Source organism: Ictidomys tridecemlineatus, chromosome 9 (assembly GCF_052094955.1).
Source record: "Ictidomys tridecemlineatus isolate mIctTri1 chromosome 9, mIctTri1.hap1, whole genome shotgun sequence".
NCBI classification, from domain to species: Eukaryota; Metazoa; Chordata; class Mammalia; order Rodentia; family Sciuridae; genus Ictidomys; species Ictidomys tridecemlineatus.
The window spans coordinates 1,565,834-1,580,268 of record NC_135485.1 but is presented as its reverse complement, the minus strand read 5'-3'; the positions used below and the strand labels follow the sequence as shown (position 1 = coordinate 1,580,268).

The 14,435-nt window shown below is 44.0% G+C and overlaps 1 protein-coding gene across 14 annotated transcripts in view; it reads left to right on the top strand.

Moving 5' to 3' along the window:
- Positions 1-14,435, top strand: part of Zfyve28 (zinc finger FYVE-type containing 28) — a 120,486-nt gene that overhangs the window by 73,639 nt on the left and 32,412 nt on the right. For all 14 annotated transcript variants that reach the window (XR_013425618.1, XR_002483294.3, XR_002483295.3 and 11 more), the window contains one exon: positions 9,595-9,696. Coding sequence is in view for 11 of the 14 variants with exons in the window: in XM_040292794.2 (XP_040148728.1) it covers positions 9,595-9,696 (102 nt within the window). In the remaining 3 variants the exon portion in view is untranslated. The remainder of the gene's footprint in view (positions 1-9,594; positions 9,697-14,435) is intronic.

Genomic DNA, 14,435 nt, shown 5'->3' with positions numbered 1-14,435 from the left:
TTCTAATTTTTTTATTCCTTTTATTTCCTTCTCTTACTTAATTGTGTTGGCTAGAATTTCTTTTTTTAAAATACTTTTTAGTTGTAGTTGGACACAATACCTTGATTTTATTTATTTATATATGGTGCTGAGGATCAAATCCAGCACCTCACCATGCTGGGCGGGCGAGCACGCTACTTCTGAGCCCCCGCCCCGCCCCTAGAATCTCTAATACTATGTTGAATAGGAGTGGTGAGAGGAAGTCTCCTTGCCTTGTTCCAGATTTTAAAGGGAACATCTTCAATTTTTCCCTATTCACTATGATGTCATCTTGGGTTCGTCATATATAGATTTTATGATGTTGAGGTAGGTTCCTTCTGTCCCTAGTTTCTTCAGTTCTTTTTCTTTTAATTATGTATGGGTGCTGAATTTTGTCAAAGACTTCTCTGCTCCTATTGAAAAATAAACAACTCTTATACTGATTTCTATTTATGTGGTGAATCACATTTATTGATTGGCATGTTAAACCATCCTTGCATCCCTGGGATATAGCCAACTTGGTCATGGTGTATAATCTTCTAAATATGTTGTTGAATATGATTTGCTAAGTTTATTAAGGATTTTTGCAATTGAGTTCATCAAGGATATTGGTCTGTAGTTTTCTTTCCTTGATGCATCCGTATCTGGTTTTGGTTTAAGGTGATACTGGATTCATAGAATGACTTTGGAAGTGTTCCACTCTTTTATATTGTGTGGAATATTTGAGGAGTATTGGCATTAATTCTTTAAAGGTCTGATAGAATTCAGCTGTGAATCCATCTGATCCCGGGCTTTTCTTTTTTGGAAGCCCTTTTATTACTACTTCTATCTCCTTGCAAGTTATTGATCTGTTTCTGTGTCCTCTCAATTCAATTTTGGCAAGTCATATGTGTCTATAATGTGTCCCAATTTATTGGGGCCTAAATTTTCAAAATAGTCACTAATGATCCTCTGAATTTCTGTGACGTCTGTGGTAATTTCTCCTTTTTTATCTCTAATTTTATTAATTTGGGTATTCTTTATTTTTATTTTGGTTATTATGGCTAAGGGCCTAGCAATTTTGTTTATCATTTCAAAGAATCAGCTCTTAGTTTCATCAATCCTTTGTATTGTTTTTTAAAAATTCTCAAGTTCACTGATTTCAGCTCTAATATTAATTATTTCCTTCATTCTCCTAGTTTTAGAATTGGTTTGTTGTTTTCCAAGAGCCTTGAGATGCACCACTCGGCTGTTTATTGGGATCTTTCTGGTGTTCTTATTCAGGCACTCACACCATGACTTCCTTTAGAACTGCCTTCGCCGTATCCCAGAGTTCTGGTATGTTGTACCACTATTCTTTTGAGTCTTAAGAATTTTTAATGACTCCCTGATTTCTTCTTTCACCATTCATAAGTATATTATTCAGTCTCCACATGTTTACATAGTTTCTGTAGGGGTTTTTTGTTTATTTTTTGGGTGTTTATCTCTAATTTAAATTATGATCAGATAAGATTCAAGAAATTATGTCAATTTTTGCTAACAGTTGCTTTGTGGCCTAAAATATGGTCTATTTTGGAGAAGCTTCCATGAGCAGCTGAGAAGTGTTTGGATGTTGTTGTGTGAAATATTCTATAAACATCTGTTAAGTCCATTTGATTTATAATATTTTTCAGATCTGAAGAGTCTTTACTGAGTTTATGTCTGGATGATCTGTCTATTGGTAAAAGATGTGTGTTGACATCACCTAGTATTATTGTCTGGGGTCTATCTGAGTATTTAATTTGAGTAGTGTCTGTTTTATGTAATTAGGTGTACTAATATTTGCAGCACAAATATTTACAATTGTTATATATTCTTGTTGGATTGTTCCTTTTACCAATATAAAGTGACTTTTTTTTTGTCTCATCTGATTGATGATGTCTGCTATGAGAGTAGCTACTCCTGCTTTTTGGGGGCTCCATTTGCATGGTATATCAATTTCTACTCTTTCACTTTCAGCCTGTGGCTTTTTTTGCTTGTGAGATGAGTCTCTTGCAAACAAAATATAGTTTGGTCTTGTTTTTAAATCCATTCTTCCAGCCTATGTCTTTTAATTGGAGAATTGAGACCATGCACATTCAGTGTCATTATAAGAGAGGTTTATTACTTCTTGCCATTTAAACTTATTTCTAATATTTAATTTGATTAAATATTAGAATATTAAATATTAGATTATTTGCTTAGCTATGCTTCAAATGAGATTTGTCTCTTTGTGAGCAATGGGACAGATTCGCAGTCATGAATTCTTTCAGTTTCTCATTAACTTGGAAGATTTTTATTTTTCCTATAATCCTGAAAGATAGGTTTGCTGGATATAGCAATTTTGGTTGACAGTTCTTTTCTTTAAGGGTTTAGAACACATCATTCCAAACCCTCTTGGCTAAAAGCCAAGTTTTGTGCTAAGAATTGGAAGTAATTCTGATTGGCTTGCCTCTAAGTGTGACCTGATATTTTTTCTTTTGGGGCTTTTAAAATTCTATCTTTATTTTGTATGTCAAAATAAATTTTAATTATAATGTGTCATGGAGAATTTTTTTTATCTTGTTTATTTGGGGCTCCAAGTGCCTCTTGTATCTGAATGTCCATCTCATTCTCAGGGTTTGGAAATTTTCCAATATTATTTCCCAGAAGAGATTATCTATGCCATTACCCTGTATCTTACAACCCTCTTCAATTCTAGTGATCCTTAAATGCGTTTTTTTAATAAATATTTTTTAGGCATAGATGGACACAACACAATGCCTTTATTTTTAGGTGGTGCTGAGGATCAAACCCTGGTCCTGCCCATACTAGGCCAGCGCTCTACCACTGAGCCACAATCCCAGCCCCAAAATGCGGTTTCTTAATGTTGTCAGAAAGTTCTTGTATTTTCTGGTTGGTTACTTATTTTCTGGTTCAAGTCCAGCCACTTTGTCTTCCAGCTCTGAAATTCTGTCTTCAGCGTAGTCTGCTCTATTGGAGAGAGTTTTCAACTGAATATTTTATTTGATTTATTGCCTCTTTCATTTCCTATATTTCTGTTTGGTTCTTTTTCAATATCACTATCTCCTTATTGAATTTCCCATTCATATCCCATACTGATTTCCTTAAGTCATTTATTTTTTTCCTGTGTTCTCTTGAAATTCATTGGTCATTTTTTTAAAATATCATTTTTTTTAGTGATGAACACATCTTTATTTATTTATTTTCATGTGGTGCAGAGGATCAAACTCAGTGCCTCACACATGTGAGGCAAGCACTCTACCACTGAACCACAATCCCAGCTCCTCATTGATCATTTTTAATGAATCTTTTGAATTCTTTTTTTTTTTTTTGGTAGCAGGGATTGAACTCAGGGGCCACATCCCCAGCCCTATTTTGTATTTTATTAGAGGCAAGGTCTCACTGAGTTGCTTAGCACCTTGCTGTTGCTGAGGCTGGTTTTGAACTAGAGATTCTCCTGTCCCAGCCTCCCAAGCTGCTGGGGTTACAGGCCTGTGCCACCACACCTGGCTAGAGTCTTTTGAATTTTTTATTTGAGATTTCATCCATTTCAATATCTTTGGAGTCAGTTGCTCATGAATTATGAGCTTGAGGAGGCATTATATTACCTTTTTTCCATATTTCTTGTATTCATGTGTGGGGGTCTGTGTGTCTGTCGGGCTGAATTTCTCCTCCACTCTGACTTGTGGCCTCTTTAGGGTACAGCTTTTTCTTGCCCAAGTGCCCTAGAGTGATCTAGATTGAGACCTCCTTTGTAGATGTGGTATTCACAGGTTTGGGGATAATTACTCTCTCTTCATTGTAGAAATAGATGTCCAAGTGTGGGACCCGAGGGCACTTCCTAGCTGTTGCTACCTGCAGTCTGGTCATCAGCCTGGGGTTCTGTCTTTTCTATCTTCATATTAAAGTGTTACTGAAGTCTGAGTGTGGTTTGTGTGGAGAAGGTGCACTGTCTGTTGGCTGGTTTAGTTTCCAGCTGTCTCTTTCTCTGAACTTGTACATCCCTGTACCTTCCCAGGATCTCACAGAGAGGGGAAACAAACAATAGCAGCAACTGAAGAAACAATATATGGCATTAAAATAAATACCCAGTGTGACACCTGCAGCCCCAGCCACCACAAAACAGGGATGGTTGGGTCAGCATCGCCAACAGCAAAAGTACCACGTGGTCTTGAACCAGATGGTGTGTGGACAGCAGGTGTCCACAATCCACAGTCCTCACAAAAACCACAGCATGAGGGGTGGGGAAGGAGTTACGTAAACCAAAGAGTTCTAAAATACGGGAAGAATATACTTCATTAAGATAAAAATGTGATAGGAAGGTATTCAAAATGTGACAGAGAAAATGCAGAAAAGATGTAGTAATTGATGCTTATGAAGAAGAAAATAGAAAAAAATAAAATAAGCAAGAAAGAACATGAGAAACAAAGCAAAGAAACAAAAAAAACCAAAATAAACAAAACCCCTTAACTTTCAAAAGACAAGGGAAAACAGCATCATTAAAAAATGCTAAAAACAAGATAAAAAGAAATATATATTATTATGTATATTTATATATAATAAAAATATATAAAATATATATATATATATATATATATATATATTATTTGTGATTATATGTAGATGATCACAAACTGATCAACATAGCGAGAACACACACACCCACACAGGAAAAGATTCTTCCTAAAAAATGAAAGAATTTTCTCCCCTGAGGTGGTCAGACTGGGAGGCACTGTTGAGTTTTGTCTAGAGACCAGATCAGTGCACTCCCAGGGTGCAGCTGCTGCAAGTCCCCAGAGGGAAGTTCTGGTGATAGGGATCAGGACTAATCAGCCTTTGGGACCTTTGGGGTGGTATCTGTTTTGGAGAGGTTAGACCAACCCACCTTAGGCCTTCACAGATGCCGGGCTCTGCTGGGAGTCTGGATCTCGGAGCTCCTGAGGGTTCTACTTGAGGGACAGGTGAGCCACCCCTCTCAGGTCCCACATGGTACTGCCCAAGACGCCGTCTTGCCAGGCTTAGTCCCTGAGCTATGTCCCATCAACAGGTCTGGTTTCCTGGCCCTCTTCAGCTGCTCAGCCCCCAGGCTCCAAGGGGAAGTGAGCTGCACTCTCCTCCTTTCTGACTCGCACTCCCCTGGGTCCAGTCTCCTCTGTGCCTTGTCACTTGTGTTCTGCTAGGTACACCCTAGGCCACATTGTGGCGCTTGCCAGGACAACAGGGCAGTGTTGGCTCCGCGCTCTAGCTCCCTTAGCAAGCTGCAGGGAGGCCCCTGCCTCCACTCTCTGTAGCAGGTTGGGAAACAGGGCGCCTGGCCAACCAGTTTACTGTGCCGCCTCTGGATCCCCTGAGTCCAGGCTGTATGTGATTTTCAGGTTTTCCTGTGCCAGATCTGTCCATTGTGCTTCTCTCCATGTTTTCCCTCACCTTGGTGAACCAGCCTTGCTGCTGCTGCAACAGCTTGGCCCCAATGTGCTCTTTCTTATTTGAGGGGGTGGGGTACTGGGCATCGAACTCAGGGGCACTAACCACTGAGCCACATCCCCAGCCCTTTTCTGTATTTTATCTAGAGACAGGGTCTCTCTTTTGCTGAGGCTGGCTTTGAACTCATGATCCTCCTGTCTCAGCCTCCTGAACCTCTGAGATTACAGACATGTGCCACTGCACCCAACGTGCTCTTTCTTGTTCTTTGTTGAATGCACTGAATTTCTGAGTCTCTAAGAGACTGACTGTCCAATATTGAATTTGAGTGAATTCCCTCTTTCACCCACCTAACTGAGAAGCAGTACTCCCCCTGCTGGGATCCCCAGCCATGGAGCGACTGGAAATGCAGCCTCCCTCTAGTCAGCCATCATGTAGTGCCACCGTCTTTACTGTACATCTTCAAAATTTCTTAACAGATGAAGCTTGTGGAAACAGAATGCAAAGCACTAAATTTCTTCCATTATTATGGTAATATAAGAATAACATAAAATCTATCATTTTAAAACTTTCTGGGTGTACAATTTAGTGTCATTGAGGACATTTACATTGTGTGTAACAGTCACCACCATCCTGCCCCTTCTCCACAGACACTCTGTCTCCGCTAAACACTAACTTTCATTCTTCTCTCCCTGGTCTCTGATAACCACCATCCTGCCTTACGTCTCTATGGATTTGATTATCCTAGGGTCCTCCATAAGTGCAATCACATTTTATGACTGCCATATTTCATTCAGCGTAGTGGTCTTAAGGTTTGCCCATGTTGTAATGTGTCAGAATTTCCTTTTTGAGGCTGAGTAATAATACATTGTATACGATTAAGTGTTCTTTTAAATATGAGATTTCCAAAACATTCAAAAGAATAAAATACCTTGGGATAAATTTAACCAAGGAGGTGAGAGAAACGAATGCTGAAATCACAAGGCATTGGTGAAAAATGGAAGATCTACTAAAATGGAAAGACAGCCCACGTTCATGGATGGGAAGACAGTCTAGTTGGGATGGCAATACTCCTCAAATTGATCTACAGATCTTATGCAATCCCTATCAAAATCCAACCCCCGCCTGTTTGCATAAATGGAAAAGCTGTTCCTCAAATTCAGATGGACTTTAGTGGCCTGAATGAGCGTAAGAATATCAAAACAGAAAAACAAGGTGAGGCACTGGCTTTAGGATAGATTGAAAACCAGTGGAATAGAACTGAGAGTCTAGAAATAAATGCAGACATCTGTGGCCAGTTGACCTGGGCACCAAGACCATTCACTTATGAAAGGACATTCCCCTGCTGGGTCAACCAGATGGTCTCATGCAAATAACAGAGTTGGACCCAGTGATGGCTAGATTTATGTCTCAACTTGGCAAGCCTTCAGTACCCACTTAGATGGCCAAATACCATCTGGATGTTGTTGTAAAGGCGTTTTAAAGATGAGATTAACATTTAAATTAGTAGACTTTGAGTACAGAAGATTGCCCTCCACCCTGTGGTGGTCCTCATCTTTAAGTTGAAGGACATAGGGAAATAGACTGAAATCCCCTGTGTGATAGAGCATTCTCCTTTAGAAGGCTTGGGACTCACGAGAGTGTTAGCTCTTCTCCGAGTCTCTAGCCTGCCTGCTGGCCTGCCCTGCAAATTTTGCCAGGCTCTCCGGCCTTGTCAACCAGATCCTTAAATTAAATGCCCCTCTCTCAGTCTTTGCTCTTCATTTCTGTGACCAAATTGCCTGATACAAACAACTTAGGAAAGGAAAACTTTACCCTGGCTCATTGTTTCAGTGGATCCAGTCCATTGTCAATCAGCTGCCTTGGTCTTGGCCCGAGGTGAGCCAGAACATGATGATAGAGGGCACGGTGGAGGGAAGGTGGAGGGATTTCTTTGCTTCCTCAAAGCCCCACCTCTGAACAAATGAGGCTTTGGGGGACATTCCAGATTCAACCCCCCCATCTGTCTCCCTCTATGTACCTTCCTCCCTCCCTATCCCCCTTTCTCTCTCTCTGAATAATGCAGGGGGTAAATCTTCATGTTCATGTATTTTGCAGTGCATTATTTCATTTAACACCAAAAGCATCAATAGTGAAAGGAAAAATAAGCAAATTGGACTTCATTCAAATTAGCTTTTGTGTATCAAGGGATATTATCATGAAAGTGAAAAGAAAACCTAAAGGATAAGAGGAAATATTTTAAAACCATGTATCTGATAAAGATTTAGTATCCAGAATATATAAAGGACCCTTACAACTTAACACAGAGACAAACAGTCCTATTAAAAAATGGGCAAAGTCATGTACCGTTGCATGCACTGTAATCCTAGCTACTTAGGAGGCTGAGGCAGGAGGATCACAAGTTAGAGGCCAGCCTCAGCAACTTAATGAGATCCTCTTTCAAAAAATAAAAGGCCCCAGGGTGTAGCTCAGTGGTAAATAACCCCTGGATTAAATCCCCAGTACCCCCCACCAAAATAGGGCAAAGACTTGAATAGATATTTTTCCAAAGAAGATATGCAAATAGCTAACAAGCATGTGAAAAGATGGTCAACATCACTGTCTAAAGAAATGCAAATCAAAGCCTCAGTTAATGCCACTTTGCCCACTGGGACGGCCACTATACAGAACACTGAAAGAAAGAGATATGGAAGAGCAGGGATCCGTGTGTGCTGCCTGTAGGAGTGTGAAGTGGTGCGGTGCTGTGGAGAACAGTCAGATGGTTCTGTGAACAGACAATTGCATGACCCATGTGGTGACACTACCCTGCTAGGCACATCCCCAAGAGAAATGTAAGCACACCACGCTCACACACTGTTGTTTATGGAGGAAACCACCCAACGGGCGCTGGGATGAATGGGTAAAGACATGGTGCGCACAGCGGACGTGACTCAGTTGTAAGGGCCACGAAACACTGGCACACGAAGGGACCTTGACACGTGGTGCTGAGTGAAGGCAGCCAGACTTATACAGTCACCTGCCCGTCATTCCATTGCAGGAAGTGTCCCGAACAGGTGATTCCCTAGAGGTGGAGAGTAGACCAGGTTGCCCGAGGCCAGGGGATAGTGGGGCGCTGAAGGAGGTCTTCTGGGGTTTTGAAGAGACCTGGAGCTGGTGAGCACAGTGCATGGGAGCTTATTCAATGGCACCACCGTGCACCTGGAGACGGTCAAGTGTGTGCTGTGTGAGTTTCATCTGCAAGCTAAAAAGAAAGATAGACAGACAGACAGACTGGCCAGTGGGGCCTGGGCCTGATCCATCTCCAGACGTTCCCTCCCAGGTTTGCCTGGGCTGGTGGGCCTTCTGTGTGCCCATGCCTGCCAGCCTGGCTCTGGGTACTGCCCTACTCCTCCTTGGAAAGGCCTGCACTTGGCTGTGGTCTGCAGGGGTGTGGTGCCTGTGTCCCCAAGCCCTGGGGGGCAGCAGCTATGGTGGCAGCTTCCTGTGATGCTGACAGAGGTGCCCTTGGAGCTGGGCAGGCTGCACAGTGCCTGGTGGGCTGTGGGAGCAAACGTGTCGTCATGGAATTGGGGCTGCCTAGGGGGCACTGAGCAAGGCTGGCCTCAGCAGGCACTCAGCAGAGTGCCAGGAAGTGACGGGCAGAGAGCCCAGTCCTGGCAGGGCGGGCCTGTTGGGCCATGGGCACTGTGCTAGAGGACAGCTTCCCCAGGTGGAGTGGTGGCGAGGGGTGACCCACACGGGGCCTCAGTACTCCAACTTGCTTTTGGGGTAGACAGGTTGGGGCTGCCTCTCATAAGCCTCCATAGACAAATTCAAACACAACGCCAGTTCTTCCGTTTCCAAGGAGATAGGTTTTACCAGCAAACCTTGATGCTGATTTCTCCGATTGCAATGCTGATGGGTACAAGTATGTTCTTCTGATTATTTTATGACTACTCCCATGAACACAAGCTAATGAACTTCAAAGATGATGAAGTCTGGGTAATCATTTTAATTGCCTTTTTCTAAACTTGTTTAGGACCTGACCCAGGCCCAGGCCCAGGGCCAGGGCCAGGCTGTGCTGACCAGTGTTGGGCCAGCCACAGGGTGTAAGCTGGGCTCCCAGCTTACCAGGCCTTCAGGGCTAACCACACTGGCTTTGTGTCTCAACTGCAGTGGCCTCGTGGTCTATGCGGATGGACCCCTGAACCTGGACCGCAAGGTGGAGGACATGTCCGAGCTGTTCCGTCCCTTCCATTCATTGCTACGGAAAATCAGGTGGGACTTGGGGGCAGGCAGAGCGGGAGGAGCAGGGGCTGAGTCCAGTGCTCAGCCTCTCCCAGTCTCCTGGGTGTTGTGTGGCCTTGTGGTGGCCAGAACCAGCCTGCTCTTGGTCCCCACTGGGCCTCTCTAGCTGAGTGGTCCAAGTGCGGAGCCTCACACTGCCCACCTTGCAGGCACCAGGCACTCATGGCTGGCCCTCTCTTCTCCTACACCCTGATGCTCCCCTCCAGTGCCCACAAGTTGGTTGTGGTCTTTAGTTGTTGGCTGCAAGGTTTGTGCTGCTGTGTTGGAGCCCTTCTGAGACTGCACACGTTCTATTGTGTGACTGAGGTCTCTGCCCGGTGCCTCCCCGAGCTGACAGGGCCCAGCAGTGAGGGCTAGCAGTGGCATGAAGGCCATGCTATCCTGAGTCCTCTGAGGGCCTCCCTGGCCTGTGGCCTTGGACACCCAGCTGTTCCTCCAGGGGCCCTGCTCCTGGATGTGATGAGGCTGGTGGCTCTGTTCCCTGCAGCCCCCTCCCTGGGTCTGGCAGGACATCCCACGGCTCGAGAATTCGCCCAGCACAGGACGGTCCCAGGCATGGCCAGCCAGGGAAGGTTCCTCTGGAGACCCAGAGAGCACAGAACCACGTCCTGGGAGGATCCAGACAGTGAACATGGCCTCGTGGGCTGTGGGCTTCCTAGTGAGAATGGGGTCTCGAGGTCATGGGACCTTGGTGGGTGGCCCTTGGTGAGTTGGTGAGCTTAGGAGGGGAGGTGCTTCATCTGGTTTGTGCTTCATGGTGGCTGTTGACTGCTTCTCTGATCCTCTGGGGAGAAGATGGGCCTTGACACAGAGGCTTAGGTCCTGCCCTCTCTGGGGAGCTATTTAGAAGAGGAGAAGTGGTACAAGAGGGGAGGTGAGGGACAGGCCAGAAGGAGGGGGCGGGGCCTCAGCAGATGGGGTTCTTGTAGGAGGGACAGGGTGGGTGCTGGGGATGTGGGGACGGCGTGGCATGGGGAGAGACCCATTAGGTGACGGGGCAGCAGCTTAGTGGTAGATTGCCTGCCTAGCATACAGACGGCCCTGGTTTAGTCCCTGATTTAAAAAAAAAAGAAAGAAAGAAAGAATAGAAAAAAGGAAGAGATCTAAAGAGTGCAGGCGTGACTGGCTGTCTTCACATCTCTTTAAAAATGTGGGCCAGACTCCTGCTTTGGGACAGGATGCCTCAGATTGCAGCAGGCTGATTCTCCAACTGCAACAGTAGGAAAAAGTAAGCTGCAAAAGTGTGTTGTAAGGTATGGAATGGTGACAGCGAGTGTCGGATGAACCAGAATTGGGAGAGCCGAGAACTCTTCCAGAGAGAAGGTCTGGCCCTCTTGCCTCGCTCTGTTTTTCCTGGGAAACATCTGATGATTCCAGGCGGGTGTCAGTGATTGTCCAAAGCTCCGTCTTCCAGGCAGAGAATCTCTTCTGAAGGAGGGAACCCAGTTGCAAGGGGCTGAGTGTCCCTGCCAGGTTCTGGGCAGAAAGCTCCCCAGCAGCGGGGGAGGCTTAGGAGACAACAGCGTGGCTGTGACACCCCTAGGCCTCCCTGTGAGACTCAGGCAGAGCTCGGTTTCCTGCAGCCTCTGGGGTCTGTGTGGCAGCAACCCTCCAGGCTCAGCAGTGCTAATAGACTGAAGCTGTCACTGGGTCCTCGATTGGCTTGGTATCTGAACTCAGTGTGGTAATGGACTCTCACACCTAACAGAGGAAAGGGGCATTCCCTTGGGTGGAGAAAGCACATCTGTCACTTCTTGATTAATACAGTGTCAATTATCTAATCTCAAATTGCTAAAAATGTGAAGTGGCAAGAAAATATAATTGTGATCAAAAGAAGAGCCAGAAGATTGATGCAGACTGAAGACGACTGGATTTTAGAGTTAATATCCACAGACTTGAACACAGTTAGGATTGCTGTATTAAAGAAAATAGAAGAAAGGGAGAAATTAGATAAGAGGATGGGGAATTTAGAGAATCAGAATCTATAAAGAAGAAACAGATCGCCTAAGTTCATAATGTGAAGATAAGGACATGGCAGATGGGCTTGATAGCGATTGGACCCAGCAGAACGCAGGGTGATGAACCTGAAGAGGGCTCAGTGGAGGAGAGCCATGGTGAAGCGCAGGGAAAACCAGGAAAAACAGGACCACTGCAGAATACCACCCGGAGAATGCACGGCACCCGCAGAGTCCCAGGGGGAGGCAGGGAGGACGGCAGAAGAAACATCCAAAGAAATAGTGGACAAGAATATTCTAAAACTGATAGGAAGAAATCTACCTGAAGATTCAGGAGGTTTAAGAAAATGCCAAGGGGCTGGGGATGTGGCTCAAGCGGTAGCGTGCTCGCCTGGCGTGCGTGCGGCCCGGGTTCGATCCTCAGCACCACATACCAACAAAGATGTTGTGTCCGCCGAGAACTAAACAATAAATGTTAAAAATTCTCTCTCTCTCTCTCTCTCTCTCTCTCTCTCTCTCTCTCTCTCTCTCTCTCTCTCTCTCTCTCCCTCTCTCTTTAAAAAAAATAAAAAAAAATAAAAAAGAAAATGCCAAGCAAGATATGCTCAAAACATTCCTGGATATGTCACAATAAAATTGTAAAGTCGAAGAAAAATATTTAAAAGAAGCAAGAGAAAAGGACTTGGCACTTTGAAAGAAATGGAAGAGAGACACCTTCTCAAAAAACAAACAATATAATGGGAGCCAGCACGCCACAAAATGATACGTATTTAAGTGCCGAAAGAAAATGACCGCCAATCAGCATTTCTAACCAGAAAAAATATCCTTCAAAAATAGTGAATTTGGGGCTGAGGCTGTGGCTCAGCGGTAGAGCGCTCACCTAGCATGTGCGGGGCCCTAGGTTCAATCCCCAGCACCACATAGATAAATAGAAAATAAAGATATTAAAAAATTAACTATTCCAAAACATAAAACCTGGGGAATTTGTTATTAGCAACCTGTATGTAAGAAAAAAAAAACTAATTAGAGTTCTTCAGAAAGAGGAAAAGGTGATCTCAGATAGAAATGCAAACATAAAAGAGACTGAAGGTCATGATATGGATTGATAGAAGTGAATGTTGACAGCATTACATATAAATTAGAAGACAGGATGGACTCTTTTATATAAAATTCAAGTTTTATTTAAAGCAACTAGAAAATAATGTTTATCATAGATCTCAAGAAAGCAGAAGAGAAATAACAAAACAGATATCAATGAAATAGAAAGCAAGTGTACTGTAGAGAAATTTAACAGAGCCAAGAAGTTGTTCTTTAAAAAGATTAATAAAAGTGGTGAGTTTCTTAAGTTGATACTGAGAACAACTTTCTATCAATAAATTGAGCAATTCAAATGAAAAGGATAATCTCCTCAAAAAGTAACCAAAGCTGGCAGAAGAAGAGATAGAAAATCTCTGTTAAGAACAATATATGTTAAGAACATTGAATTCATTATTCAAAACCCTTCTGTAAGTGAAATCCTCTAGAAGTCCCCTCATTTAGGACAACATGCACCGCACCCCAGAAGCCTTGTCTTTGTTTTCTAAATAAGCTCAGCAGTGTCCCCTGTCTCCTGGGTGAGACTCTCCTGGGGTCCCTAGCCTCGAACTGTGTCATTGCAGGCTGGGCACTTCCAGGCTGCTCACCTGCCAGCAGGTCTCCCAAAACATGGCTTGTCGTAGGGAGTTAGGATCTACCCCAGCCACATGCAAAATCAGTGCTAGACACAGTACGGATATAAATATGGGCAGCAAAACAGCTTTTAGAGCTATTTTTTTTAAGTATTTTTTACTTGTAGATGGACACAATACTTTTATTTTTATTTATTTTTATGTGGTTCTGAGGATGGAACCCAGTGCCTCACACATACTAGACAATGCTCTACCACTGAGCTACCACCCCAGCCCCAGCTTTTAAGCTTTTTAGAGCTTTTAGAGGATATCAAGGAAAACATCTTTGTGGCCCCAGATTAGACAAAGATTTTTTTCTTTTTTTACCAGAGATTTAACCCAGGGGTGCTTAACCACTGAGCCACATTGCCAGACCTTTTTAAATGTTTTAATTGAAGACAGGGTCTTACTAAGTTACTTAGGGCCTTGCTAAGTTGCTGAGGCTGGTCTTTAAACTTGCAATCAATCCTCCTGCTTCAGCCTCCCAAGCCATTGGGGTTGCAAACATGTGCTAACATGTGCCTGTTTCTTAAATAGGACCCTAAAGTGCTAACCATAAAAAAAAAGTGACATTGCCTTTATTAAAATTAAAACCTCCGGTCTACCAAAAGACACTATGAAGAGAATGAGAAGACAAGCTACAGAGTTGAAGAATAGATCCAATAACAACTCACATCCAAAATACGTAAGATCTCCAATCCATTAATAAGGAAGTCAGCCCAATAAAAATGGGTAAAAGACTTGAACAGGCACTTCCCACAGAGGATATCTAAGGGATGGCACGTGTGTCAACAGTGCTCAGCCTCATGAGCCAGGTTGGGGTCTGCGATAAGGTGTATTGTGCACTCCCCGGAGAGGATCCATTAAGACTGTCAAGAGTCCTGAGGGCCTGCCGGGCAGAGCTCTGTGTCCCAAATGCTCACCCAAACTGTGGTCCAGGCGTCCCCTCCTGAGTGGAGGAGGGGAGTGCACACGCAAGTTCCCCAAGAGAAGTGGTCAGCCGCAGAGGCCGCGGCAGCCCGAACACCGACACAGGGAGGTAAACAGA